Here is a 26,231-nt window from a genome sequence, read left to right as displayed (position 1 = left end):
TGTCCCCTGAGGGAGACATGCAAAACATTTCATTTGAAAACTAGTTTAAGATTGTAAGAAAAATCAGTTAATGAGAGTTTCCTGAGCATTTAAGCACAGAAGTATAAATAAAAGTGAGCCTTAGAAGAGGACAAATTAAAGAACCCTGGTACCTTGAGAACTGTAGCTGGAGAGATTACAAAAGGAGCCATTGGGTCCACAGCTTCTAACTTCATGCCTTCAGAGAAAGAATGCACTCCAATCACAGGTTTATCCTGAAAAATGATGTATCAGTGTGATCACCTGTCCTCCTCCATCAAAAAAAGATGTACCTTACATAATCCACTGAAGAGGATAGACTGAGTTTTTACTAGTTCATTCTGAGAAGCCAACATGTCAGAATACCAGGAGCCCTTGTTAATGAAAAGGCCAGCCATGCTCTCTGAAAAGAACAGTTTCCTGTGAGTTTTAGGAAGATTTCTTAAGTCCCCAAGATTTCCTCCTCTGACCTTCTCCACACAGAATCAAGATTTCACAGTACAGGTGGTCTGGTAAGTCAGTGGAAATGTTTTTTTTTTTACCCCCCCCAAAACCTTTAGCACTCATCATGAGCTACCCTAATAGAGGACAGTAAAAGTCTCTGTTTTCAGCCCAACAAAAGCTTGCCAAAAAGGGTTCCTGCTCCACAATTATATCCTGCTCTGTGCATGGCTCATGTGCATTCAAGAGCACCAGCACCTCCTCTCCTACTTAAAAGCAGAATAGAAGAGGAGGTGCTGTATGTCTGAATGAAGCTGAGAAAAAAGAGCTAAGAACTTACATTCCTTCTCAGTCTGTGTCAAGATTATTGTTTTTTATTTCAACTGCTATCTGTATTTAAATTCAGACTCATTAATAACTTTTACTAACACTCAGGATATAACAGGACAGCTTAGACACTACATGGACACTGCATTGGCTCACAAACTAGAAATTAACACACATTACAGCTTTCAATGTCCTCACATGGTCAGAGACACTGTAGTAATCCTGCACTCCTCTAGAAAGACAGAAACCCACAAGACCAGCTGCTGACCAAGCAAATATGCAATTATAAAGGATCAGAACTAGGGATTTTTCCCAGTGTGTCAATTCATGGCTCACATCCTTTTGACAGGTGCATTACCTAACTTAGTAAGAATTGTATAATAGTATAATAATTTTCTATTATTCTTACTTTTTTAAACGAGAGGGAGAAAGGAAGAACTGAAACAAATGAACAAAAACCCAAACAGAACAGGTAAGGAATTTTGGGTGACAGTGACTGAACAGCTTCCTAAGAACCTGGAATTTCCATGACATCATTCACAGCACTAAACTACATGTGTTGTGTCTTTACCTTAAAGAGATCTGTAGGAATCGATGACTCCTCTTCCTCCTCTTTCACCTTCTTCAGGATCTCTTGCCAATCTGCTTCACTTTTCAGGGACCTAATGGCTTGAGGAAAAAAAACAAGGGTGGGGGGAAGCAGTGGACAAAGTCATCTTCCTTCTTCTTTTCCTTCAGGACACATCAATAAAGCCAAAAGTTGGATTTGTTCTGTTGAATTTATGCCTGCACAAATATCTTCCTCCTTTAAAACTCTTTGTTTTCTTTGGATGTGTTACAAAAAGGGACTGAAGTCAAGCAACACTATCACTTATATGCTGCCCAGTCTAGTTGTTCTGAGAAAAGAGATCACATGAACACCAAGGAAAACTACTGGGGAAATGTATGACCAGAAAACAAATCCCTAGCTGGATAACAGTAGCTGATTTTGCACTTAAGCAAGCAGTTAAGTTCCAAAAATGTTCCACGAGGCTATCCCAGCTAGCTATTACTCTTTCAGCACCTGTAATTGTAGATCACACACCTTGCTGACAGGAGGGGAACTCCTTCTACCAGTACTACCAAGCACAAAGGATCCCCATGAGTATATCAAAGCTCTTATGTGACATTAAAAGGAAGTAAGTCCAGCAGCTAATATTTTTAAAAGGCATTATTCACTTAAACAGCACTGCAGAATCCACCCACCCAGTTTCTGCCAGCAATTTGGTGTCCCTCTGTTCACAATCTTGCCTTCAACCAAGATTATTCCAGCACTAGAAAAAGCAGTATGCTCACTCCAACAGAAATTTGTATCTTCCTCTTGTGACAAGAGGAAACCAACCCCCCCCAACCAATCCACAACAAGAGCAACTGTTCTAAGCAACCCGGACTTCCCAAGCTAATAGAACAGACTGTGCCAGAACTTTAGACATAGATCTGCCTTTGCAGAAAGGCTTTAGGGTCAATGCTCAACATTTTCCAGTTTTACCAAGCTTTCCCTTAATCAGGTAACAAATTACATCACTGCTCAACTCATCCTCAATCCATTTGCGTTTAAGCTATTTTATACCCCACCTCTTTGATGACCTCACCCTGACATGCATATACCTGGAAAACAGGATCATCTGTCCTTGCCTCTGCTTCCATGCACTTATTCCTTGGGCACTCATTCTAAAGGATTTTTTCATATTCAGGTAGCATCTCTTTAGACAGTGCCTTAATTAGCTTGGACTTAAGAGTCACAACTGCAAAAGCTCCTGTTGAGCAGTATTTCATAACCAGATGACTTTTCCTCCAGGAATACAGACTGACAAAAATTAACTGTGAAGGAAATCCCTTCCTGAGTTCCTCCCTTTCCACAAACAGGTAGAAAGTTTTGACAGGCAGAAACATTTAACACCTTTTGAATGAGTGGGTGAAAAGCCTTGTAGGACTATTTATTGGTGTTGTCACTTACATTTTATTAGGTACAGTATTTGTCAGATCACACACAGGCTGTGTGACCACCATATGCACGTGGAAGGCAGATGTAGAGCACTAAAGCAGCAGCAGTACTCCCTAGCCTTTGATCACCATATAAAAGATACGTATTTTGAAGTACCTGAAGGTGGCTGCAGACTATATCCATGCTGAGCTGCCCACCCCACTTGGTGAAGGAAAGGGTCCAAGTAGAAGAGCCATTGGTCAAATTTGTCAGAATCCTCCAGCCCTTCGTAGCGCAGTTTAAGTCTCCCGCCAACGTTTTCGACCACGTTGACTATCCAGGCTTCCAGGGAATCCCGCATGTTTTGGAGCTCTAGTCGGGAACCAGGTGCAATGAGATCCAATGGATTTTTTCCTCTGTGAAGCTACAAGAACACAAATTATTCTCTACAACAGAACAACAACAACAAAAAAATCCTTTTCTTCCACTTCTTCATGCACTTTTTTTCTGGGGCATAAATGTGTGAATAAAGTAGTAAAGAAAAACAGTTCCCTTACTAACACGGGACAACACAAGGGAAATGGCAATGTTTAGCATCACTGGTCCTTCTATCAGAGCTTCAGCACTGCCTGTAGATACAGTCACACGTTGGTCTCTTCTCCCAGGCAACCAGCACCAGAACAAGAGGACACACTCTCAAGCTGTGCCAGGGAAAGTTTAGGTTCAAGGTGAGGAGAAAGTTCTCCACTGAGAGAGTTGTTAGCCATTGGAATGTGCTGCCCAGGGAGGTGGTGGAGTCACCATCCCTGGAGGTGTTCAAGAGGAGACTGGATGTGGCACTTGGTGCCATGGTCTAGTCATCAGGTCTGTGGTGACAGGTTGGACTTGATGGTCTTTGAGGTCTCTTCCAAGCTTGGTGATTCTATGATTATTTTCTGAAGCATTATCACTTATATGGTCAAGGTTTGAAGAAACGTGAATGAGCTCTTTCTAAAACTGAGTCACCTAGCACACAAAGATAACTAGACAGAAAACATGGAAGACTAAAATGTTAGCTGTAAAGATGATGTCAATAGCATTTAAAAAAACCAATCTGGTTTTGTACTTTACAGTGAGATACTGATACAAGGTGAAAATACTGTCTTCAGTGCACTGAGGAAGATGAAGATTCAGCTCTTCACTAGCCAAGATGCAAGATTTAAGTGAAATAATACCCTGCCCACTGGGTGGGGAAGTCAAAGGAAAGGTGTTAACTGAGAAAGGGCACAACATAAATCTAGATAAATAACAGGTTATTTCCTCAGAGCTGTATGAAGGAGGAGCAGAATAGGAAGAGGTCTGTAACCTGAAACCTAGGGGAGTTTGAAAAAGGTATTTCTTTTGACAGAATCAATGCACACCTCAAACCTCTAGTGACAGAAATGTTTCAGGACACCACTATCAAAATTAAATACTGTAAATAGAAAACTACTAGTAGAGAGTTGAACTTGGAGATCAGCAGCATATTGCAGTGCTGCCTAAACTTTTAAAAGAGGAGTTGAACGGACAATCTGGATAGGGCTTCCCTTAACGACAAAGGGGGAAAACCAAGATCACAGTATCACAGTATCACTTAGGTTGGAAAGGACCTCGAGGATCATCGAGTCCAACCTATCAACACAGACCCCATGACTAGATCATGGCACCAAGTACCATGTCCAATCTCCTCCTGAACGCCTCCAGGGTCAATGACTCAACCACCTCCCTGGGCAACCCGTTCCAATGACGAACGACTCGGTGAAGAACTTCCTCCTCACCTCGAGTCTAAACCTCCCCTGGCACAGCTTGAGACTGTGTCCCCTTGTTCTGGTGCTGCTTGCCTGGGAGAAGAGGCCAACCCCTTCCTGGCTACAACCACCTTTCAGGTAGTTGTAGAGGGCAATGAGGTAAATAAGATGAAGCACCTCACAGCACTTACCCCCTCCAGCAGGTTAGCAGGAGCACTGCACGCTCCTTTCAGCGCCCGCTGAAGGAATTCCTCCTGGTCAGGTATCTTGTCCTTGATACCTAAGTGGAAGAAAAGGAAGACTGTGATTCTTTCTGCTAGTTAAAGATTATTCATCCAACAAGACATCACCACACTTATGCACTGCCTAATTCACAAGAATATAGCACACACTCATCACTAACACCTGAAAAGAAACAAAAAAACACCCCAAACCCAACAGCAAAAACTTTAAAGGAAATGGTGAAACGGTGGAATTTGTTGGGTGATGATTAAGATAACCATCACCCTCTGTAAAAATAAGTCCAGTTCTGAAATAAAGCACACTTTTGTGTGTACTCCCTGCTTCTGCACATAGAGCCAATACCTTCAGGCACTTTGAGAATCTTTTTGTTCTGCTCACACCAGCCGATGGGGTGTAAATCGGCAGTCATGATATCGCACCAGAAGTCAGCCTTGCGGTCCTCCCCATAACCATCGTAGCGCAACAGGAGCAGCTGCCCGCAGGTAGTAATGATGGTGGCTACCCAGTAGGTGTTTTGGTCAGACTTGACAGCAACTTCCAGCTTCATACCAGGGGCAAAACCATTCTGCAAACTTGTATCCACCTGAAGAGGAAGGAGATCATCACATTCTAGCACCTCCCAGAAACTTCATGGAACAGGGGGAACAATTTAGACATGTTTGATAGCACAACACTTGAAGCCAAAGGCCGCTCAGCTGCTTCACAGGAACAACTTCATTATGTGACCCAAACTGGAATGCACACAGGGTCATCACTAGTGAAATCTTCTCTGCATTTTGAAGTACCTTTTCAACCTTAAATCAGTACCTTGTGCAATTCATCTTCCTGCCCTGGACAATGCCTCACCCATCACTAAAAGGCTTTCCAACTTGCAGCTGGGTTTTCAAGTTTGGCTGAACTAAAGTTCAAACTCAGGAACACAACTTTGACTTTTTGTGTTGAGCTATGTCTTTCAACTTCTTCAGATCAAGAGCCTGTCTGAAGTACATAGGCATACTTTAGATAATGGCATCACTCTCTTTCACTACCTTTATTTAAGAAGCCAGGAATTGCAGAGTAAGGACTTTTAATGTCTCCATCCAAACCCCTAAATCTGGATGTAGCATGCTTTGACAACATTGTGTGTCTGGTCTGTCTGGGTTGTGTGCAGGGGAGGAATCTGACAACACAGTACTCAAGATGCTGAAATGTGAACTTAAAAAGGGAAGGCAAAACACTAAGATTCTCATATCCCAAACAGTTCCTAGCTCACACACTCCTGAGAGAGCAGAAAGATCCTGTTCTGCTCTCGTTACACTACAGTTTGCGACCTATGCTTAAGCCCACGGTCTCAGGGTTAATTAAATATCTAACACACTGTTCTTCTGCTCTCAGCTGAATGTGACTAGTGTTTGCTTTCTTAAGTGGTCCCAAGTTCCATTTCCTCTTTGAATCAACTGCAAGAGGCCTTGGGCATGATGCAGATGCAGTAGCTATTTTCTGGGTTATTTATTACCAGTTCTGTGCTGACAGTTCAGTAACTGCCACAGCTATTATAGTCTCATCAGCCAGCACAGACTGGTTTGCTAAAAATAAAATGAAGAGAACCACACCAGAAAGCAAAGCATATGCCTTTGTTAACTGTTCACATCCTTTAGGTTAATACCCTTTGCTTAGAGAACCCCCTGAAAAAGAAAATCAGCAGGACCCAACACTTGCAGGTGTTTTGAAGTGGTATTACGGAGGTCACCCTTTCAAAAGGACAGCTGCTGAAGAGACATTAGGAAAGACTCCATACTCTGATTCCTGTGAGCAAAGCCATGAGCTTGACACAAAGTCAGAGGAACTGGGAAATCCATGCAGCTTGCTGTACCCGAACTTTCAGCACAGCCTCATGGCAGAGCTGCGGCAACAGATGGAGCTTCCCCTCAAGTCAGGTGCGTTTTACTGACAATCATTGATGTTCCCCGGTGGATACAGCAGAGATCAAGAAGTTAGCACCCTCTCCTGGCAGCTGGGCAAGATGACACCACCAACCAGTTTAAAGCACAAGACTTGGTTCCTTCGGGCTGGCTCACAGCGCACACTGGCTGGCAGAAGATGCTGCAGAAGCTCCCCGAGCATTTTCTTTGGAGCATTAAGCCTGAGAGTGGCAGCTTCCAGCTGCACACACACCACAAGCAGAGATGGCCAGGAGTGGTTAGTGACAACTCTGCTCAGGCTGCTCTGACCCCAAATCCTCCTTCTCATAGAGCACAATCCCCTGCTTTGTGCCATGTCACTGGTCAGACCTGGGGATCCAATTCAGCTCACATGGAGGGGATGATAAAGTACAGACAGCAAGTACTAAGAGCAAGCAAGAACACAGAGCAAACACCTGTGCTCAGATGATGCTGAACACCAGCTCATTTTTAATGTATGTTTGCATGCACATGTAGCTTGCAGAAAGGCATTAAAAAAGAGCATTCAACAAGCTGGAGCAAGAGCATTTAGACTTAGTGGGGGATGAAACATTGACACCTAGTGCAACTCTGGGTTTTTGGTAAGCTCTTTCCCTAGCTAGACTGTAGGCAAAACAGTCACTTTGATCTCAATATAGTTTAATTTTTAAAAAGCAACAAATTAAACATTAAAGCATGCTTAATTTGAGGAAGTAGCTTGCACTTTCCAATGTAAGTGCAGTACATTTCACAATCTACTGTCTTACAGCAGGATACGATTTGGAGCATTAATGCAGGCATACAAAGAAGTCCTCTCTTCCATCAGCAAGTCTACTTCTTAGCTAACACAGGCTGTGGAATCATGGATTCCATTATCTTAACCTGGCCATGTATGCTCCTGCAATGTAGGTTAGGTATTTCTTCCCCCCACACTCATAATAGGAGGCTGGTCACAGTCTCACTACTCCAATATTTAAGAACTACCAAACAAAACCCTGAAGCCTCCATCTTTTATTTAATTTGTTGATACTAACTTATTTACACATGCCCATCTGCTCTTGTGCCCATATCATTCTTCAGCTTCGTTTTTTCCACTTTGTCTTTTCAGGCTTACAAAAGTAGCTCACGTTCAGCTCTTCTGACAGCAGGTTATAAAATGTCATTTGGAGTCACCATCCCTGGAGGTGTTCAAGAGGGGATTGGACGTGGCACTTGGTGCCATGGTCTAGTCATGAGGTCTGTGGTGACAGGTTGGACTTGATGGTCTTTGAGGTCTCTTCCAACCTCGGTGATTCTGTGTGATTCTGTGATTCTTCAAGTCAAGTAACCAGCACCACACAGTCAGCAGCTGGAGAGACCACCAGTCGCTAGCACAGAGACATCATTGTCTGTTTGCTCTCCACTGAAAACCTCTCCCATGATGTATCCCAGAATCACAGTAACACTTTTTGGGGGCTTCGTCACAGATATACTCTCACTATCCTTTGGGAGGCTCTGAGGTGCTCCTCCTCTACCTTTTCCAAACCATTGCCTTCTCAGGGACAGCAGAAATCTGGAGCACATGACCTTGCACCACTGAACTTCTATTAGCAGCAAGATCTCGGTGATGTGACACTGCTGTAAATATGCTCCTCTCTCTGCCACTCAATTCAGTGTCAGCATTAACTTTCCAAATGCTTGTGCCAAGCTTATTACAGCGAACACTGAAACTGGCCTCCAGACAAATTCTAAGAGGACTGTGCTAGCAAACGCCTGGCACCCTGAGACCCTGAGCATACAGGCATGTCTCACCATACACCTTCATGACCCCTGGGCAGTGTTCCTGGCACCCTGAGACCCAGGCCAGCTCCTTGTTCCAGGGTGTGGAGCATGGCCAGCCAAGCTTACCAAGTGTGCACACCAAAGCACTCTCCACAGCGTTGCTGGCACCAGCACAACAGCACCATGTTCTACACACAGAGGGAATAAGAAGAGTAAAAAGGTGGATTTTTCCTTTTTAAACCCAATTGTATTTTTATGGACCATGGCCACAGCAACCAGACTTCTTGTTTGGCAGCTGAGTTGGCAAAGAGTGTGGTGTAGGAGTAGCAAAGTCATTCAAATGGTGTCTCCTGACAATTAACAAAATATATCTGCATTGTCAATTCAGTTGTCCACCACAGTAAAACTGGCATTACACAGAATGACAGGGGTTGGAAGGGACCTCTGGAGATCATCTAGTCCAACCTCCCTGCCAGAGCAGGTACACCTACAGCAGGCTGCACAGGATGGCATCTAGGCAAGCTGTGAATGACTCCAGAGATGGAGACTCCATCACCTCTCTGGGCAGTCCAGTGGTCCGGCACCCTCAGAGTTACAATCCTTTTGTATAATGTCTGACAGCAAGTTTCTTTAACAGGAATCATGTAAGGTCAACCACATCAGAGCAGCAGATAGATTGCTCCTTCCACTACTGCAAAATGGCATTACTATGATTCCACACTGCTCCCCCAGTGTGGGCTGTATGGACACTACCGCTGCATAAGCTTGCCCTTGCTGGAGTCTTTCCACACTAAAAGCAAGCAAGCACAGGCCCCTTCTCTTTGGAAATGAGACACCTCAAGGTTCATTTTGAACAAAACCCTTCCAATTACATCCCAGTATATGGAAAAGCATCTGTTTTCTTGATGATTTAAATCTCCTGTACTGAAAGTGGTGACATTGGACACAAAAGCCTGGGCACCATCAAGCAATGTGCCACACACAAGTCAGCATCCTCACTGCCATGGTAAAAGATCTACAGCCAGTCTTTGAAAGACCATTAAACAGTAACTTTAATAGAGCTGGCTAAGAATACAGGCTGGAAGTCTGGAAGGTGTTTCAATTGCTGGAAGAGATCCAAGAGGTTTGGAAACCAGCTCTCATAAAACCTCACTTTCACTGATGACCCAGTACAAGTAGGCAGACTTCACATGTAGATCTGACCCAATGAGACCGTGCACTCCAAGATTCTACCAAAAATCCCTTCATTAAAGATATCCAAGGGAAAAGACAAAGGCTTATCAAGACTTCATCCTATCCATTAAGTTTGTGATTGACAATTAATCCTAATCACTTTGCTAACTACTAGAGTCAAGTGTTTGGCAGAGCTACTATTTTCTCCTTGGCCTCCTTGAAAGCCACCATTAAAGCATTTTTTTGAGAGCACATTTTAACTCTGCTGTTGAAGAACTATGCCACCAGCTTTCTAAAGCTACTCTGCCATAACAGTTGTCCAGTAGCAATCACCAAAAGATGAAAGAGATTGGCCAGTCTGGACTTCATGAGAAAAATCAAGTGTATCTTCTGGTGCAGAAACGATTAGGAGACCCTCATCTTTCAGCACCTGTGGATGGGATTACCCCATGCTATATACAGAGAGGAAGATGAGAAACACTACTAAAAAGGTGAAATTCTTCTTTTTGTTTGTTTTGTTTTAATATACACGATTCTAGGTAAGTTCTTCAGATTTGAGACAATACACATTAAAAAAACCCATAATGAAATATTCAGTGTATTAATAGAACAATGTAGGTGATGGTTGATAAATACAAACTCCCTTACTCACATGCTTGAAAGATCCATGGGGGGCTGCAGTTGCTCCTGTGTCTTCTAGATACTCATCCCAGTTGAATTCCATTTCTTCTGTACTGGAACCAGCATCTGGAAGAGGAGCCAAACACCTATTTTGCAACCTTTTGGCTTAAGTCTTAGAACTTAAGAACTACTGCAAAACCTGCTTCAGTCCCCAATGAGTGAGTACACAAGCACACGGTCAACTTCAGTTACACATTTCACAGAGATAACACTGTTTAGACTTTCTCTGTATGTAAAAGGCACTTTAAGATGGATCTGAAGAAGAGTGAGATCCTGAACATTTTGGTTAAGCACGAATTGTTTAGAGTTTGGGAGAGGACATCATAGACAGAAGATTTCTGTATTCATAACAACAAATGTAAGGAGACTCAAAACCCCAGGCACACCAGACCATCAGAGTACTACATTAAAAACGACCCAGGAAATAGCAATACCAGTAGTAAGTTTGAAAAGGACAAAAAAAATACACACACACACAAAAAGAAGCAAAAATAACTGAAATATTACTCTTCTCTCTTTTCTTTTCTTTTTTTTTAATTAGGTGGTATTTATTTAGATGTTATAAAGCACCAAAGGCATGGAGAAGGATTCAGAGTAGTTCTAAGGAAAACAGCTCAAGACAAAACTGGAATCAAGAACGCTCAAATTAGTCACTGAAAAAACAACAACAACAAAAACCAGCTTAGAAGGTGACCAAGAAAACCTCATTTTTAGATGCATTTAAAACAAAAATGTGCTAAAATCACTCAAACCACAGTTCAAAGCTCACTTAGGCTGTAGTGAGCCACACTACAAATCAGTCAGATTTTCTGTCACTGTCAAGCTCATTCCCCAGCCCCGGTGTCTGCTTCAGTGCTTAACTCACTTCCTCACTCCCCTCCCATCCCCATTTTTTCCCAGTGTGTAACCCACTCTGCTGAAAAGACACCACAACCAACACAGGTTGGATTTCAGGTCCCCTGTTTAGTTCAGCAAAGCTACTTATCCTTCCTTCCTATGGGCTCATGTGGGATGACCAGGGGGTCCCACCTCAGGTAAGAGGCATTTTTAACCTCAGCACTCAAACTGTAACTTCAGGTTCAGCAGCAAAAGCGGACAGCAGCGACATGACACAGAAGTAATGCTTTTCATTTCCACTTTTAGACCAATCCTACTATCTGCACCATAGCTGTCTTTACGAATGGACAGGAGAGATTTCCATCTCTCAGTAGCAGGAAACCTGAGGCCTTGTTTGTATTTGAAAACAGACAAATCTCTGTGTATGACACACACGGGGAGAGCTCAGCAAAGGTTACAGGACACTGACATCTCCTACACACTCAGCCTCTCTCAGGATAGGTGGTAACTGATCTTTGAAGGAGTAGCAACTTGAGTAGGAAACATTACATGTCCAATGAAATACTACAACATGCCCTTATCAGAGCCATGAACATGCTGACAACCTGCCAAACATGCTCCACGACAGTTCTTAGGCATCGAACAGAGTGGGGCAAATATTTGCCCAGAAGCCTGAACTACACCTAAAAAGCTTACAAGTCCTGAGGGTAAATAAGCTAATTTTCTCTTCAAATTGACTGTTAAAGTCACCTTGGACTTCCTGCTGTAATTCTAGGAATCCTTTCCCTATATTTAAAAATGTATATTCAGTTAGCTTCTGTTTGCTGATGGCAGTACCTGTTTTAAAGGTACTGCTTCAAATCCAATTTCATTTTGCTGATTTTAAACAACCACAGTTGGTTATATTTGCCTTGCAGAAGCCTCAGAGCTCAAAAAATTCAGAGCATGAATTATCACCAGCACTTTTAGGGGATCATTTTTAATTTACCAACAGGTAACCCAGAGAATATTTTGTTTTTAAGGAGTAAAGAGATTAAGGCTCAGATCAAAGCTGTCTGCAAATTAGGGTGGAGCTGATAAACGTTTTTATTGCAAGTCATCCTAAGAAATGTACAATTTCATTGTAAAATGTTGTTAAAACCAATTAAGATTTAATTCATTAAAACAACATTTTACTTTAAAAATGCTGAAGTTCAAAGCTGTTGAACCCAAGTGGGAAGAAACAGCTCAAACCCAACATTCATGGCCATTCAAAGCTGAGAGCAAACTTTGGTTCCTCTCCTGCCTAGGGAAAGCCAGCTCACCCTTTCCCACTGAAAGGCATCCAGCTGCTCAACAGCAGCAACATCCCCACTTTCATCTAACTCCAGAAAGCACTTTGTATGTAAAAAGCACTGCCTGTAATGTCTAAGGCATTCCTGTTTGAAGAGAAACAAAGCAACACGACTGCTCTGTGTTTTTTAACAAGTCTGAAAGCCATATAGCCCAAGCTGGGAATTCCACACAGACCTTGAGGCTTTCCAGCCGCACTCTCTACAAAGCCACTTGCAGCACAGAGTCTTCAATAATGTCTTATCATCAGATAACTGGCTAAGGGGCAGTTAAGCTCCTTAAATGAGGCACAGGTCACTTAACACACTGAAAGGGTCAATTAGTAACTTATGTTCCCACTTAATTGCTACAAGGAGCTCCTAAGAAAGCCAGTTTGCATGCTGCTCCAGCTACCCTTTTGCCTCTAACTACAGTTAAAACCCATTCCCAACTGGATCAGAGTTATCACAAGTCCTTTGTAACTCCCCTCAGCCCTGGTCTCTGCAGCCTGTATGTCTTCATATCCAAAAGAGCTGTTCCTTTCAGGTCTGTGCTGTGGTTAGACGGGCTTGGAATGCTTTGTATTGTACAGTGCCCAAATCTCACCAGCACACCCAGGAGCTCTCTTGTGAATAGAGGAAAAAAATGCATATATTAAAAGAAAAAGAAATCACCAATTCCTGCCCAACACTCACTGCAAATTTCATACTCTTCATGCTTTATTTTGGGGAGTTTCAAGGAGTCAGAAGGATTTTTCCCCAACTTTTAAAAAAGCACCCAGAGTGTTAGCTGTTTCGCTCACTCCTAGGAGTTCAGCTCAGCTTGTGTTTTCACTCTGCCAGGGGTTTCCAATTAAGTAAGACCAGGCAATGAGCCCCACACTCCAACCCCTGGGCAGGCAGCACCGGGGAGGTTCAGGCGCTCTCCTTCCCTAGGAAGCTGACACAACTGAGGGCTGTGCTTAACTGTAGGATTGATCACATCTATCGGCTGCTGCTCACACGCAGCCCTGCCACAGCATCCCAGGTTATTTAGCGCAGCACTTACCGAATCAATGTGGAACATGAAAAGCTCATTGAATAAAGCTCCCAGCAGAAGTGCTGCCTGAGGTTTCATAGTGAGAGCAGTAAATTAGTTTAATTGCAGCATGTGGTAGGACTACATAAACCATGAAAAATCTCAGAAATCAAGTCTCTGTTTTTTGACATCTGAGTGCAGAAAAATTCCCTGTGTGCTGAAGGACCATCTCCCTGCTAAGGCTCACGCTGGCAGGGAATCTTTGAGAGTCAGAATCCAATCACTTTTCTGGTTTTATTGGCAGGACAGTTGCAGCAGAGCAAGCCCTGTTTAAATCAAGGCTTTGATCTAGTCCATTGGTATTTTTTCCAAGACCCTACTGCACAGTACTGGCCTTGTGGGTCTGCAAATCCAGGGATACACAGAGGATCAGCTTAATGAAGCTACATTCCTGAGTGGCCATATGTCTGCATTAAACACCCTGATCAGTCTGAGTTGAAGCTATTCAATAAAACCTCTAGAAATTTACATCAGAAACTCTAAGTTGCAAATTAATATGACAGATGATACAAGCAAACCCATATTTAATCCATTTAATCCTAAAGCACAATTTATTGGTCTGATGCTGCACGGGCATACATGTATCTATGTTCTACCTCTCCGTACCCATAATCACTACAATGCATTCAGCATTCTACTACACAGAGACCTATTTTCCTGTGTCAGACATGACAACTGAGACACATACTAGCTCAGTGGCGAAGCACAACTCTGGCAAAGGTAGAGAAAGAAACCAAATGCAATTCTCATCTCTGTGGACTTGCCACAGAACTAGTTTTTATCAGCAAAGCTTTCAAATCCAGCTAACATCTTATCAAATAACACCTGCAAAGCATCCTACAGAGGTTCCATGAGGAACACCTCTCTGCACTGGAGGTGAGAAAATTGTCCATAAGGCTGTTAGAAGTTTCCTAGGCAGGTGTATCACTTCTCATTTATCATTTTTTCTACTGGCATTACTGTGAACATTAACTCTTCTTTTCTGAATTTTGCCATGAATTATGGTCTATTGCTCTCTGATACATACAGGAAGAGAAAGAATACTAAACTTCACCATTTGAACACCTGCAGTGGAAATAAGTCTACACCAGACTGCCCTGATCTTTGGATTCGAGTTAAATTCTCACTGCAAATAATTTTCATGCATCTTTAATGTGATTTAGTTGAAGACTGTCATATTGGACATTTAAGTACATCACACTGAAGTGTGCAAGACCTTCAATTAAGGCTAACCTAAAGGTCTCTCACCCTGAATCTTAGATATATTTCAATCTCATTTTAATAACAGTTAATCTTTTCCATCTATACCAGCTGCAAGGCCATGAATAAATAAAGACAGGTTGGAATTCACAGCAGCTGAGAAAGTCTGTGACAAGAATGAAAGTTGTCTTTTCCCCTTGTAGTGCAGGAGTGCATCACAACCAACAACCTTGACCACTGTCTGGGTTCTTGTATGCAGAGTCTGTCTGTAGAAACCAGAGAGACACGGGAGAATCTCCAGAAACTGCTACAAGTCAGCAAAAAAATGACACCTAAGAATAAGAAAGGTAGTAGTGGTTGGGAATGATCTAATTCAAAGCACTTTGGAAAGCAATATTATGCTTGCTTGCACTTACATGGGTGGCACTTGATGGAAACGATCTTTGAATCGAGCAAGCAAAGCTCTCTTCAGTTCCTGTTTGCTTTTCACAGCTACCTGTACTCAAATCAGGCACGAAATGGATGCTCAGGAAAATATCTGTTGAGTAATTTTCAAGATGGTATCAAACCCTTCCTAGCTATTCCAAAAGCACAGAGAGGTGAGACCTCTGTGTGACCTCTGGTACTTCTTAAGGAAGCTGGAAAAATGGCAGTAAAGGTTTTCATACAGCGAGATGTGCTATCAGCCCATGAACACCCCACTGCTGACCATGTAGACATCTTCCTGTTTCCCTGTTCTCAGCTTCTCCATGTCTCTTCTCTCTCTGACACTACATGCCAGAAGTCAGAAGTTTCCACTAGCAGAGGAAATTGCTGGCATGTGCCTGGAGGCATTCTGCATATTTGTACGTGCTGCTTTTTCTTGCTTATCTACGAGTGTAATGTTGACAACAGCTGGATTGATTTGCTATAACTAATAATCAAAAAGCAGATTTCAGCATGATAAAGCAGATGATAGCATCCTGCTAAAAGCACTGTAGATTAAAATAATGTTTAACATTTCCTCAGTACCACTGACAGCAATTAGACTTCCATATGGTAAAGGTACAAAAACTACTAACAGTGAAGAGATGCTTGTTGGACAAGCACCAAACATAGCAGTGCTCAGACAAAATCCTAATCCAATCATTTACATTGGTAACTACAAACCAAAATTTACTTCATACTAACTATACCCACACTGTAGGTAGGGACGTCCTCAAAGGAAGGACAAACCATTGCAGGCAAATCAGAACAAAGGGTTGTCCCTGCCCATGTAAGAGTACACAATCCCCAGAGTACCCTCAGCCATCCCAGATCAACACTTCTCCCAGGCTAGACTGGTGTTTCAAAGTGAACCAACACCTGAGCTGATTTATCACAACATACCATTCTGCCTCAGGTTAGGAGTTGCTATCCCAAGCCTATCAAGCAGGCACACCAAGGCATATCAGAAAAACAGGATAGACTACATCAGGAGCAAACAACTTCAGTTATCTCTCTTTTAAAACCAGCAGCAGAACCTTGTAAAAATATTAAGAACAAGATAAACACAAGGACAGAACAAGATAATATTAACCACTCTGACAGACAAATGCCTTAAAATAGTATTCAAAGCCACTGAGCTTTCCATAAGCCCATCTCATAGCGGTGCCACAAAGTGGAAAGACACAGCTTCTTAAAAATGCAATTACTAAGGTGGGTCAGGTTTTGTTCTCCTTTAGGCCCATGATACACACAGCTTTTGAAATAGAGCAATAACAAACATAAGCCCCAGAGCCAGAACCTAAGCCACAGGCACTGAGATCTGAGTTTCTTTCTGTATACAGCACACAGCATCAGACAGCAGCGCTGCAAAACATCCATTGTGCTCATCTTCGTTCCATCTCACTTGCCAAGGTTTTTGGGAGCCATTAGCCAGGGAGCTCAGCCAGACTATTACCTGCATCATACTGCTGTTCTCCATTCATCTCCACAGCAGCCCAGTGGTTATTTTGAGCAGCCAGAAGCAGGGGAAATCTGAGCTGTCACGGTTTGGTGGTCATGAGTTGCCTCCCGCCCTCGATTCTACTGGTAACCAGGACATTCAAGAAGGGATCCTGAAAAAAACCTGAAAGGAACAACTGATGAGAACACCTCCATTGGATTTTAACTTCTTTTAAGACATGGGAAACACATTACTCCAGCAATAAGCCGAAAGCCTTAAAGCAAAGACATCTCCCTGCATTTATGTCTGTTTATTCCACGCCCCTCATCTGCAGGCCAATGTGGTTCTAGAAAAAAAACGTGGGGTTTGTATGTCAATTATAAAGATGACTTTTGACATCTCTTCAGCTCCCCAATCCTTCTCTAAAGCTCCTTCAACCCTGCACAAAGCTAAAGAAGCAGGGAACCAACCAAGTCATGGTTCAGGAACAAGACAAAACAAGAATGCAGCTCCTTTGTTACCTGGACCAACAGATATGTCCAAAGTCAAAAAGCCAAACTGGTACCGGCACAGGAGGAGCACCATCAGGCCTACAAATGTCTGCTCAGGCTGGTAAGCTCCTAACATTTCAGCTATTTGCTTACCACAAGCCTTCAGGCCATTTGCAGCTCTGGTTTTAAGCATAGCTATAAGGGAAGTTTAAATATATGTATATGTTTTAAACTTCCCAGATCCTTAACAGTTCAACCAAAGAACCATGGCTTCACCACTTTAACAGGACTCGAAGACACCAGTGAGTCTATTCTGCTATGACAGAGTAGCTTATTTATTATCAAAATGTTGTTTCTTATACAAAGTGGAAAAAAACAAATCAATATTCCACATGTGAAGACAAGAATCAAGACATGAACTGTATTTCAGTTTCATTTTATGGTACACTTTACCAGTCTTAAAATTTTCTTTGGTTTTTAGGAGAGTTCATTTTACTGTATATAAGCTGGTAAAATATGTTTTAAGATACTCAATACAGTCACTGATCATCATTCTGTGTATTTAAAAGATGTTTGGTATTGACTTTGCCCATGTCAATGGTTCTCCCAAGTCTTGCACAACAGCGGAGGACTGCTCCTAACTACACTACATCAAAATTACGATCCTGTGGTATAATACAAGCAAGTAATAAAACTCCAGCCCATAACACAGAATACTTCCCCTCATCAAGTATCTTAAGCATCACCTTCATCACCAAGGGAGACAGCCCCTCTCTGCTCTCTTTATACTCATTTCTGCCAACAGAGCTCCAAATTGTTTTGAAGACAGCACAGCAAGAAAATTTTGCCATCTGCTTTGACAGCCCCACCCTACCAATACAGAGGCCGTGCAAATGTTAGATGGCTGAGTACTTTAACATCTTATTCTGTTACTCTAAAGCAGAAAGTACTGCCCTGCAGAACATCTGAGAATGGCACATGTCAAAAAAAAAATGCCCTGAAACCAGCTGTTTTGCACATCTTTGTTTAACTACACACCTGTGCATGCACACACAGAGCATTTTACAGTTGTAAAAGCTGAGGATGCTCCTGCTCCAGTGCCCCCCTAAACATATTGTGATGTGGAGCCACAACTTCCAAACCTATTCTTATGAGCAATTAAATAATTTTCTCCTTGTTAATGGCAGAAACCAAGAAAGGAGAGGTCTAAAGCAAGCCCCCTAGTTCACTGCACTGGCAATGCACTGTGATTATTTCTCCTGTAAGTAATTCTCCACTAAAGCAAAGCTCCATAGTAAATAAAAGGCTGTGTTACACGCCTCTTAATATCACACTTTGACTGACAATGAGATGGGGCATGAAGGGGGCCCAGAGCCAAGATTATTGCCTTAAAAACACTTGTAACAAAAACACAGTCTTCAAATTCCCTTAGCACTCTTACTGACTATCTGGCAAGTACCTGTTCCCTTTAAGCAAAGACAGCAGAAACAACGTAGAGGACTAAAAACCTGGGTTTGTAAAACAAAGCCTGTACTTCTCACTTGAACACATGGTTTTAATAAAGGGAAGACCTACACATTTGAAAAGTCTTAAATTGGTTGGAGTTTTGGATGCCTGTGGTGTCTCTGTAGACTACCTGATAATCCTTAAGAGAGGCTTTGTGATTTGGGTTTTTTTTTCCCATAAGGTTACAGAAACGAACCTATTTTAAGTGTGGTTGGGCTTTTTCCTACAGCAGCATGGACAATTGTCTAAGAAGTGTAAGTTGCCTAGCAGATGGAAACACAAAAATCTCACTTCAAAATGAGTGTCAGAAATGAGAGATTTTTCCAACCCAATACTGATTCCCAAGGTGCAACCACATCTTCAATTCTGAAGCTGTAACTGCACCGGACCCTCGGTAACTACAAATGACCAAGACGCTATCCAGCCCTTCTGCCCTAAAGAGCATCTTTCATCCCACCAGAGTGCAGGTAGACATTAGGCAGCTTTAGGCAGGCTTCAGCTGAATTTGTATTGTCATTCAAATAAGCAGCTTGTGAACTACAGCTGGTCTGAAAAACTCTTAATGAAATGTGGTTTTTTTTTTCCTTTGAAAATCTGTCTCTTTGTTAAAGATTGAAGTATTTTGGAGAAGTAGTTCTGTTATAGGGAAGTTTAGGTGAGAGTGTAACTGCTTCTGTCAGCTTGCCTGCTCAGTTCCTCAGGGGTGTCTCAGAGAAGACAGCAGCTCTGGTAATCCCAGGCAAAAGGACTGGGTGAATTCCAGTGGCTGAGACTGGAAAGGGCAGTGTTACTGTCCCTGCTGAGAGCAGTATCTCAGGCTCCCATGGACCCCATGCAAAGCGAATGATTCAAGACATGCCTCCACCATGACAACGCAGAGAACTTGGAAAGGAAGAAAATAGATGGAAAACCCCCACAAACCCAAACCTTCCCAACATGCTGCAATTCCATTTTGTGGAGGATTTCCATGGCTGCATGTTAAAATGCTGTGTAGTAGGCTGCAAATGTCCTCAGAGTGTCTGTGGAACATCATGGAACATAATGGAATGAAGCTGGAGGTGGGGAGATTCAGGCTAGATGTGAGGAGGAGGTTCTTCACCATGAGAGTGGTGAGACCCTGGAATGGGTTGTCCAGGGAGGTGGTCGAGGCCCCGTCCCTGGAGGTGTTTAAGCCCAGGCTGGATGAGGCTCTGGCCAGGCTGATCTAGTGTGGGGTGTCCCTGCCCATGGCAGGGGGGTTGGAACTAGATGATCCTTGTGGTCCCTTCCAACCCTGAATGAAACTATGAAACTATCCAGGCTTGCTAGCTGGCAATATCATACAAGTCAAACTAAACTCAAGTTACACTTCAAGTCTAAAGTGAGATGCCAAAGCTGCACTGTAGACTGAGCTACAGGTTTTGGCATGAATTTTAGGGAACTACAGCACTGAAAAGCCTGGCTGAAATTTCTTGTACACAACACTGGTAGCTTTATTCACGCACAAAGAAAACAACAAACTTGAACAGAGCTACAGAAATACCCACCACCGGTGCTCAGTGGAGCAGGGAGTTCTCCAGTACAATTAAAAACACAGCCAACCGTAAAAAATTTCATTACACATCAGAACAACATTTTTTAAGAGTAGCAAGAGGTATCATTAAGAGCTACTATTGAACAGTAGCCACAAAAATCTAGCATGTAGAAGATATTAATGCTGTTTTATTCATTACAGCTTCAGCAAGGCGCCTGGAAGGGAACTAAGCTGCCAAACTACCTCTCCTACGAGGACAGACTGGAGTTTGGGCTATTCAGTCTGGAGAAGAAAAGGCTCCCAGGTGACCTAATTGTGGCCTTCCAGTATCTGAAGGGGGCCTGCAGGAGGGCTGGGGAGGGACTTCTCAGGATCTCAGGTAGTGATAGGACTAGGGGGAATGGAATGAAGCTGGAGGTGGGGAGATGCAGGCTTGATGTGAGGAGGAAACTCTTCCCCATGAGAGTGGTGAAGCCCTGGAATGGGTTGTCCAGGGAGGTGGTTGAGGCTCCATCCCTGGAGGTGTTTAAGCCCAGGCTGGACGAGGCTCTGGCCAGGCTGATCTAGTGTGGGGTGTCCCTGCCCATGGCAGGGCGGTTGGAACTAGATGATCCTTGTGGTCTCTTCCAACCCTGATAGATACTATGATACTATACTATGAAATTCTGCAGTTCTTTCTAAACTGCTTTTGTCCTGCTCAAAAAGACTGTGCTCAGCATATACCTGTGAGGCCACAAGCTAACTCAGCTCTGTCTCTAAGAGGAAGTCACTGAGGAATCAAGCACAGGTACCAATCCCTAGCAATCTTCGTTGGTTCCTTGGGTGCTTCTTCAATGCTGCCAGGACAAAGCAGAGCAGAATAAGCTACTGCAACCACCTGTGCCCAGCCTATCCATTCCGAAGGCCTTCCTTCCTCCTGGAAACGCGGTTCCATTTGTCGCATGCATTATTAGGTGATGCTGGCAGATGTCGTCACTGGCAACCTGTACAATGCTTGACACAGTGAAAAACTAACCAACAAAGTACTTTCTAATCATTAATGAAAATATTTCTTGGTAATGGCCTACTGTAAGTCTATCAGCTGTCACACTGCTAAGCCAACACAAAGGCAATGCTGTGAAAAGCGCCGAGCAAAGCGTGTAGCCCAGCAGATCTGGGGACATGCCACTGGATTCTAGTAGTGAAGCCCTGGCAAAGTCCCATCACAATTTAATTGCAATTAAAATATTTTCAGTTTATGGGATCCAGCCCTCAATTAACTTCTGTAACTAAACTAAGTGATGTAAAACTAACTTCATCTTTAGCTGCAACATAAAAATAATTTAAGACACCCCTCCCCCCCCAAAACAAAACCCCCAACCAAACCCAACCATCAAAGAGGCTGTTTGTTTAGAAGCAGCCAAATACTGGCAGCTCCTGGTGAATTTGATTGATATTCTGCCCAAGTCAAGTTGGGTAGTTACTCAGGATTTCATAAGCAGCTCTGGTGTTTTATGTACACAAAATTGAGTGCACTCCTAATTAGCACCCGCCATGGATGCTGCTTGCAGTCTGGCACCCCAAAGATTATCTTTTGATAAATCTCAAGGGGAGGGGAATGCAACTGCTGCTGGAACAGAGCTGATCTGGAAACACTTTGGACTCTTCAGTCCCACTTCTGCATTTCAAACCTGCTTTCAGCACATGAAATATTCAGATGTTAGCAACTGGAGGCAGCATTAAAAACTGTTACAGTTCATTAAAGCCAGATGGCTCACTTGAATATGAAAAGAAATCAAACGTAAGTTGGATGTTGAATTAAAGTAAATCAGCTGGTGTCTGAGGCTTAACATTACTTTAAAACAAAGGCACGAGACAATGGGGACTGGAGACACCCCTACGGCCTGGTGAAAAAGCACCAGAAAGGATCAAGTTTCAGCAAATTCCTTCTTGCAAAGGCATCTAGTAAAATCTACATCTTTTGCCTACCATGCAGAAAACCTGTTGCAGAGGTCTGTCAGAGCACAGAAGGAGCTCTTCAGCGTTGGGAACCTGTAACTCTGACACTGAACATGAGATAAATCTGCTAACTCAGTAGCAGTAGTGATTGTTCTCGGACCATAACCTTCAGGCAGGAGGAGAGAGGGTAAATGTTCTCCTGGTCCTGTGCTCATTCCCACACATACCTGCACTTCTCACTTTAAGGAAATAAGTAATTATGTGCTCCCTATGCGGGGAGATGGTGCATGAACTTCATCTGAAGATTTTTTGGTAACTAATTCTTTAGTGTAGGACTCACAGCTGTGGCATAAACAGTGCCCTGTTCAGCACACCTAACCAGGTCCAGTGTTTGCAGTGGAGATTCTTGTTGGCATGTCAGAAAGAAAAAGTATTCAGGATAAAAGCAGCCCTCTGCTACAAAATTTTGTCTGAAAAACATTCAGCAGGACAATGTGAAGTGCAGGTGAGTGCCCAGCAGCAGAAACCCTCTCCTAGTGTGCAGCTATAAATAGGCAACAACTGGTCACTCCTGTGCTTCCTCATGCATTTTAACTCTGTGACCCTTTCAGTCAGTGCTTGCAATTCATCTTGCTAATGCTCACGTTCATCATAAAAACTCCTCTGTAGCTCAGATCTAGAAGTCTCGTTACAAAATTATCTGGAAGGAGAGACTCTTCCTTCTCTGGCACACACTGCTGTACCAACACTACAGGCCAGAGGGCCAAGTCCTGCTGCTGCAGTGGATGAGCTCTGAAAGAGGCACAAACTCCCACAAGCCTCACACCCGATGGTGCCACGCACAACTCCAGTCACAACCTGTAGCCAGTTCCAGATGCTTACTTGCCCTCTGCTCTTTTATTACTGCAGATATAAGCAATTTCCACAGCCTGCAAAAGACAACATCAAGCTTTCTTTTAACCTTTTCCTTGTCTAACACCACTAGAGTCAATTGTGAGTATAAGCATCAGCTGCCCCTTCTGCCACAAAATGAGTAACTCCAGGGGAGAAGAGGGGACATGTTCAAATGAAGATTTGCATTTGACTGGGTACTTGCAGGCCATGCACCTCATCAACATGTAAGCAGATCTGAGTGAGCCAAAATGCAGCTGTGCAGGGTCCTTTACCTTAGCACATAAAGCAGGTCAACAGCATTAGGCCTTTGTAAACACATTTACACCCTCTCCAAATACAAGACTCCACTCATCCTGATGGGTCTCTGCCAACCTGTCCCTGATAGAACAAAGACAAAAAATGGAAATTACCATCTAGGATAACAACTTAAAGTTGCAGTGTTTTAAATTCCAGTAGAACTTATTAAAAACAAGAAATATTATAATCTGTAACACAAACAGAACCCAACCTAATAAACTACTTGGGTAGGAGCAAACTTTATTTTAGGTCCATTGACAATGTGTAGTACTTGATTCCTCATGAACATCTGTATGAAATACTACACTGATGAGCTTTGTATCACAGTAGTTTGGAGCACTCTTAGTATTTTCTGCACAAAAAAAAAAAGATAAAAAAAGATAAAAAAGATTCCTCAATCAGAACCAAAATCAACACCACTGGAAAGAATTAACTTTCAAGCTACTCAGTATCTCAGTATCACAGTATCGCTTAGGTTGAAAAGGACCTCGAGGATCATCGAGTCCAACCTATCAACACAGACCCCACGACTAGACCATGGCACCAAGTGCCACGTCCAATCCCCTCTTGAACACCTCCAGGGACAGTGACTCCACCACCTCCCTGGGCAGCCCGTTCCAATGATGAATTACTCGCTCGGTGAAGAACTTTCTCCTCACCTCGAGTCTAAACCTCCCCTGGCACAGCTTGAGACTGTGTCCCCTTGTTCTGGTGCTGGTTGCCTGGGAGAAGAGACCAACCCCTTCCTGGCTACAACCACCTTTCAGGTAGTTGTAGAGGGCAATGAGGTCACCCCTGAGCCTCCTCTTCTCCAGGCTAAACAATCCCAGTTCCCTCAGCCTCTCCTCAGAGGGCTTGTGTTCAAGGCCTCTCCCCAGCCTTGTTGCCCTTCTCTGGACATGTTCAAGTGTTTCGATGTCCTTCTTAAACTGAGGGGCCCAGAACTGGACACAGGACTCAAGGTGTGGCCTAACCAAAGCAGAGTACAGGGGCACTATGACCTCCCTGCTCCTGCTGGCCACACTATTCCTAATGCAGGCCAGGATGCTATTGGCCCTCCTAGCCACCTGGGCACACTGTTGGCTCATATTCAGGTGGCTGTCGATCAGCACACCCAGTGCAAGTTTCAGTCTCTCTTTTGTAGCAATGCACTCACAGTACAGCAATACCCACCCCAAGCCTTGTTAGGGTTAGTACATTGCCTTACAACAGCCACATCCTTTTGGGGGGAAAATGCTGGAGAGTGGCTAGACACTGCTGCCAGCTCAGTGGGAGAGATACAGCTGATTACCTGCCACAGCAAATCAGCAACCATCTCCGTCAGGGTGAGACAACAGATATTTGCCTCCTTTGAAAAAAATTCAACTGTTGAGATGAGGACTGAGAGAGGCAAAAGCACACAACTATTCAGAACAGCATTCAGTGTAAGAAATCATTAATATCTGTGATGGTAGGGAGCTGTTTAAAATTCACAGATCAGCAAATGATCACTTCTGCTACACTCAGATAAGCAAAGCACCAAAGCCCACAAAGCCCCTCTGCCACAGGAGCATGCCAGCTGCCATGCTTTGCTTGCTCTCCACTCCCCAACTCAAGCATTTTTTAACTCCATTCACATTGTGCAAGAGCAGGGTGGGCACAAAACCAGCCTCTGCCTCATCTGCCACATGGAGTAGGATTCTCACTCCCAGGCAGCCAGTACAAGAACAAGAGGACACAGTCTCAGGCTGCGCCAGGGGAGTTTGGCTGGATGTTTGGAAGAAGTTCTACACAGAGAGAGTGATTGCCCATTGGAATGGGCTGCCTGGGGAGGTGGTGGAGTCACCATCATTGGAGGTGTTCAGGAGGAGACTTGATGGGGTGCTTGGTGCCATGGGTTAGTTGTTTAGGTGGGCTGGATTGGTTGATGGGTTGGACACCATGATCTTGAAGGTCTCTTCCAACCTGGTCTGGTCTATTCTATTCTATTCTATTCTAATTCTATTCTAATTCTATTCTCCTGTTTTGTGATTCAACCACATCTACACTTCCCTAACTGCCCATTAACCATTCTTCCACCGTAGAAGGACAGTACATAGCTCTCAGACAGGATACTCAAATTAGGATACTCAAATTATTTTTGGGGGGGAACCAAATTATTATATATACTTACTTTTATACCCTTCCCTCCTGCCCCATTACCCTGTGACTCCCTGCTGAAGCCCTCAGCAGAGGTCCTAGTCCGAGAAAGGGTCTTCAGAGTTCCATACTTCATGTAAGGTCCAACTTTTATGAGCCTTTTAGAGTCAAAATAGGGTTTAAGACCTATCTTGTTCCTCTGTGTTTTCCTCTTTAGTCACTAACAGTTTCAGTATTCAGTATCACTGAGGTTGGAAGAGACCAACACTTCAGGTATTTTTTAACTCTCAGCTGCATAAACAAAGCAAGTATTTCACAAGTATTACCCTCCTACTACCCACAAACAAAAGACAAAGTGGAAGACTTCTCACAATCTCCAGCTTATGCTGCAATTCCAATTTTCCAAGCCCTTTTAATTGCTATTCTGTGACCAGCAAAAAAATCAATTTCAGTTGCTTCTGTGAGAAAGGAAAACTACCTCCACAGAGGGCTTGGCTCAGCACTGTTAGCACGCTCCAAATCTTTCCAAGACAGCCCTGCAAGGCTCAGAAAGTAGACAACAGATAGGCAAAATAAAGTTTGATGCTTCTATAAAAAAGTAATAAAAATACTACAGATTTCATTAAAATCACAGCTGCCAAAGGAATTGCCCTGTCCAATGGGGAGAACAGAAAACCTTGGCTGCCTTGCAGTTCTTTAAACCATTACTTTTACACACACATAAGACACAGTGGGTCTGTAAAGAGGGGCTGATTTGCCTGTTTCTGTAAGGATTTGGCAAAGACAGACCACTGAATTACCCACAGACATTTTCTTTAGGCCATCCTGATAACATATTAGGTGCTTCAAAA

At 43.3% G+C, this 26,231-nt stretch overlaps 1 protein-coding gene across 2 annotated transcripts in view; it reads right to left on the bottom strand.

The window, feature by feature from the left end:
• Positions 1-26,231, bottom strand: part of SFMBT1 (Scm like with four mbt domains 1) — a 93,176-nt gene that overhangs the window by 23,402 nt on the left and 43,543 nt on the right. The window contains exons 1-9 of one of the 2 annotated variants that reach the window (XM_068157871.1): positions 23,238-23,257; positions 20,857-20,969; positions 16,639-16,806; positions 10,264-10,358; positions 5,101-5,341; positions 4,707-4,795; positions 2,927-3,173; positions 1,358-1,455; positions 153-254 (exon numbers count right to left, since the gene is read on the bottom strand). In XM_068157871.1, coding sequence (XP_068013972.1) covers positions 153-254; positions 1,358-1,455; positions 2,927-3,173; positions 4,707-4,795; positions 5,101-5,341; positions 10,264-10,358; positions 16,639-16,666 — 900 coding nt within the window. In that variant the 5' untranslated portion in view covers positions 16,667-16,806; positions 20,857-20,969; positions 23,238-23,257. Of the gene's footprint in view, positions 1-152; positions 255-1,357; positions 1,456-2,926; positions 3,174-4,706; positions 4,796-5,100; positions 5,342-10,263; positions 10,359-16,638; positions 16,807-20,856; positions 20,970-23,237; positions 23,258-26,231 lie in introns of those variants that run through there. The other variant, XM_068157870.1, reaches the window with a different exon arrangement.

The sequence above is a fragment of the Melanerpes formicivorus genome, unplaced genomic scaffold (assembly GCF_026170545.1).
Source record: "Melanerpes formicivorus ecotype bairdi unplaced genomic scaffold, bMelFor1.0.p_v2 SCAF_38, whole genome shotgun sequence".
In the NCBI taxonomy this organism is placed as follows: Eukaryota; Metazoa; Chordata; class Aves; order Piciformes; family Picidae; genus Melanerpes; species Melanerpes formicivorus.
The sequence above is the reverse complement of the archived record's forward strand: the minus strand, read 5'-3'. Positions and strand labels throughout refer to the sequence as shown.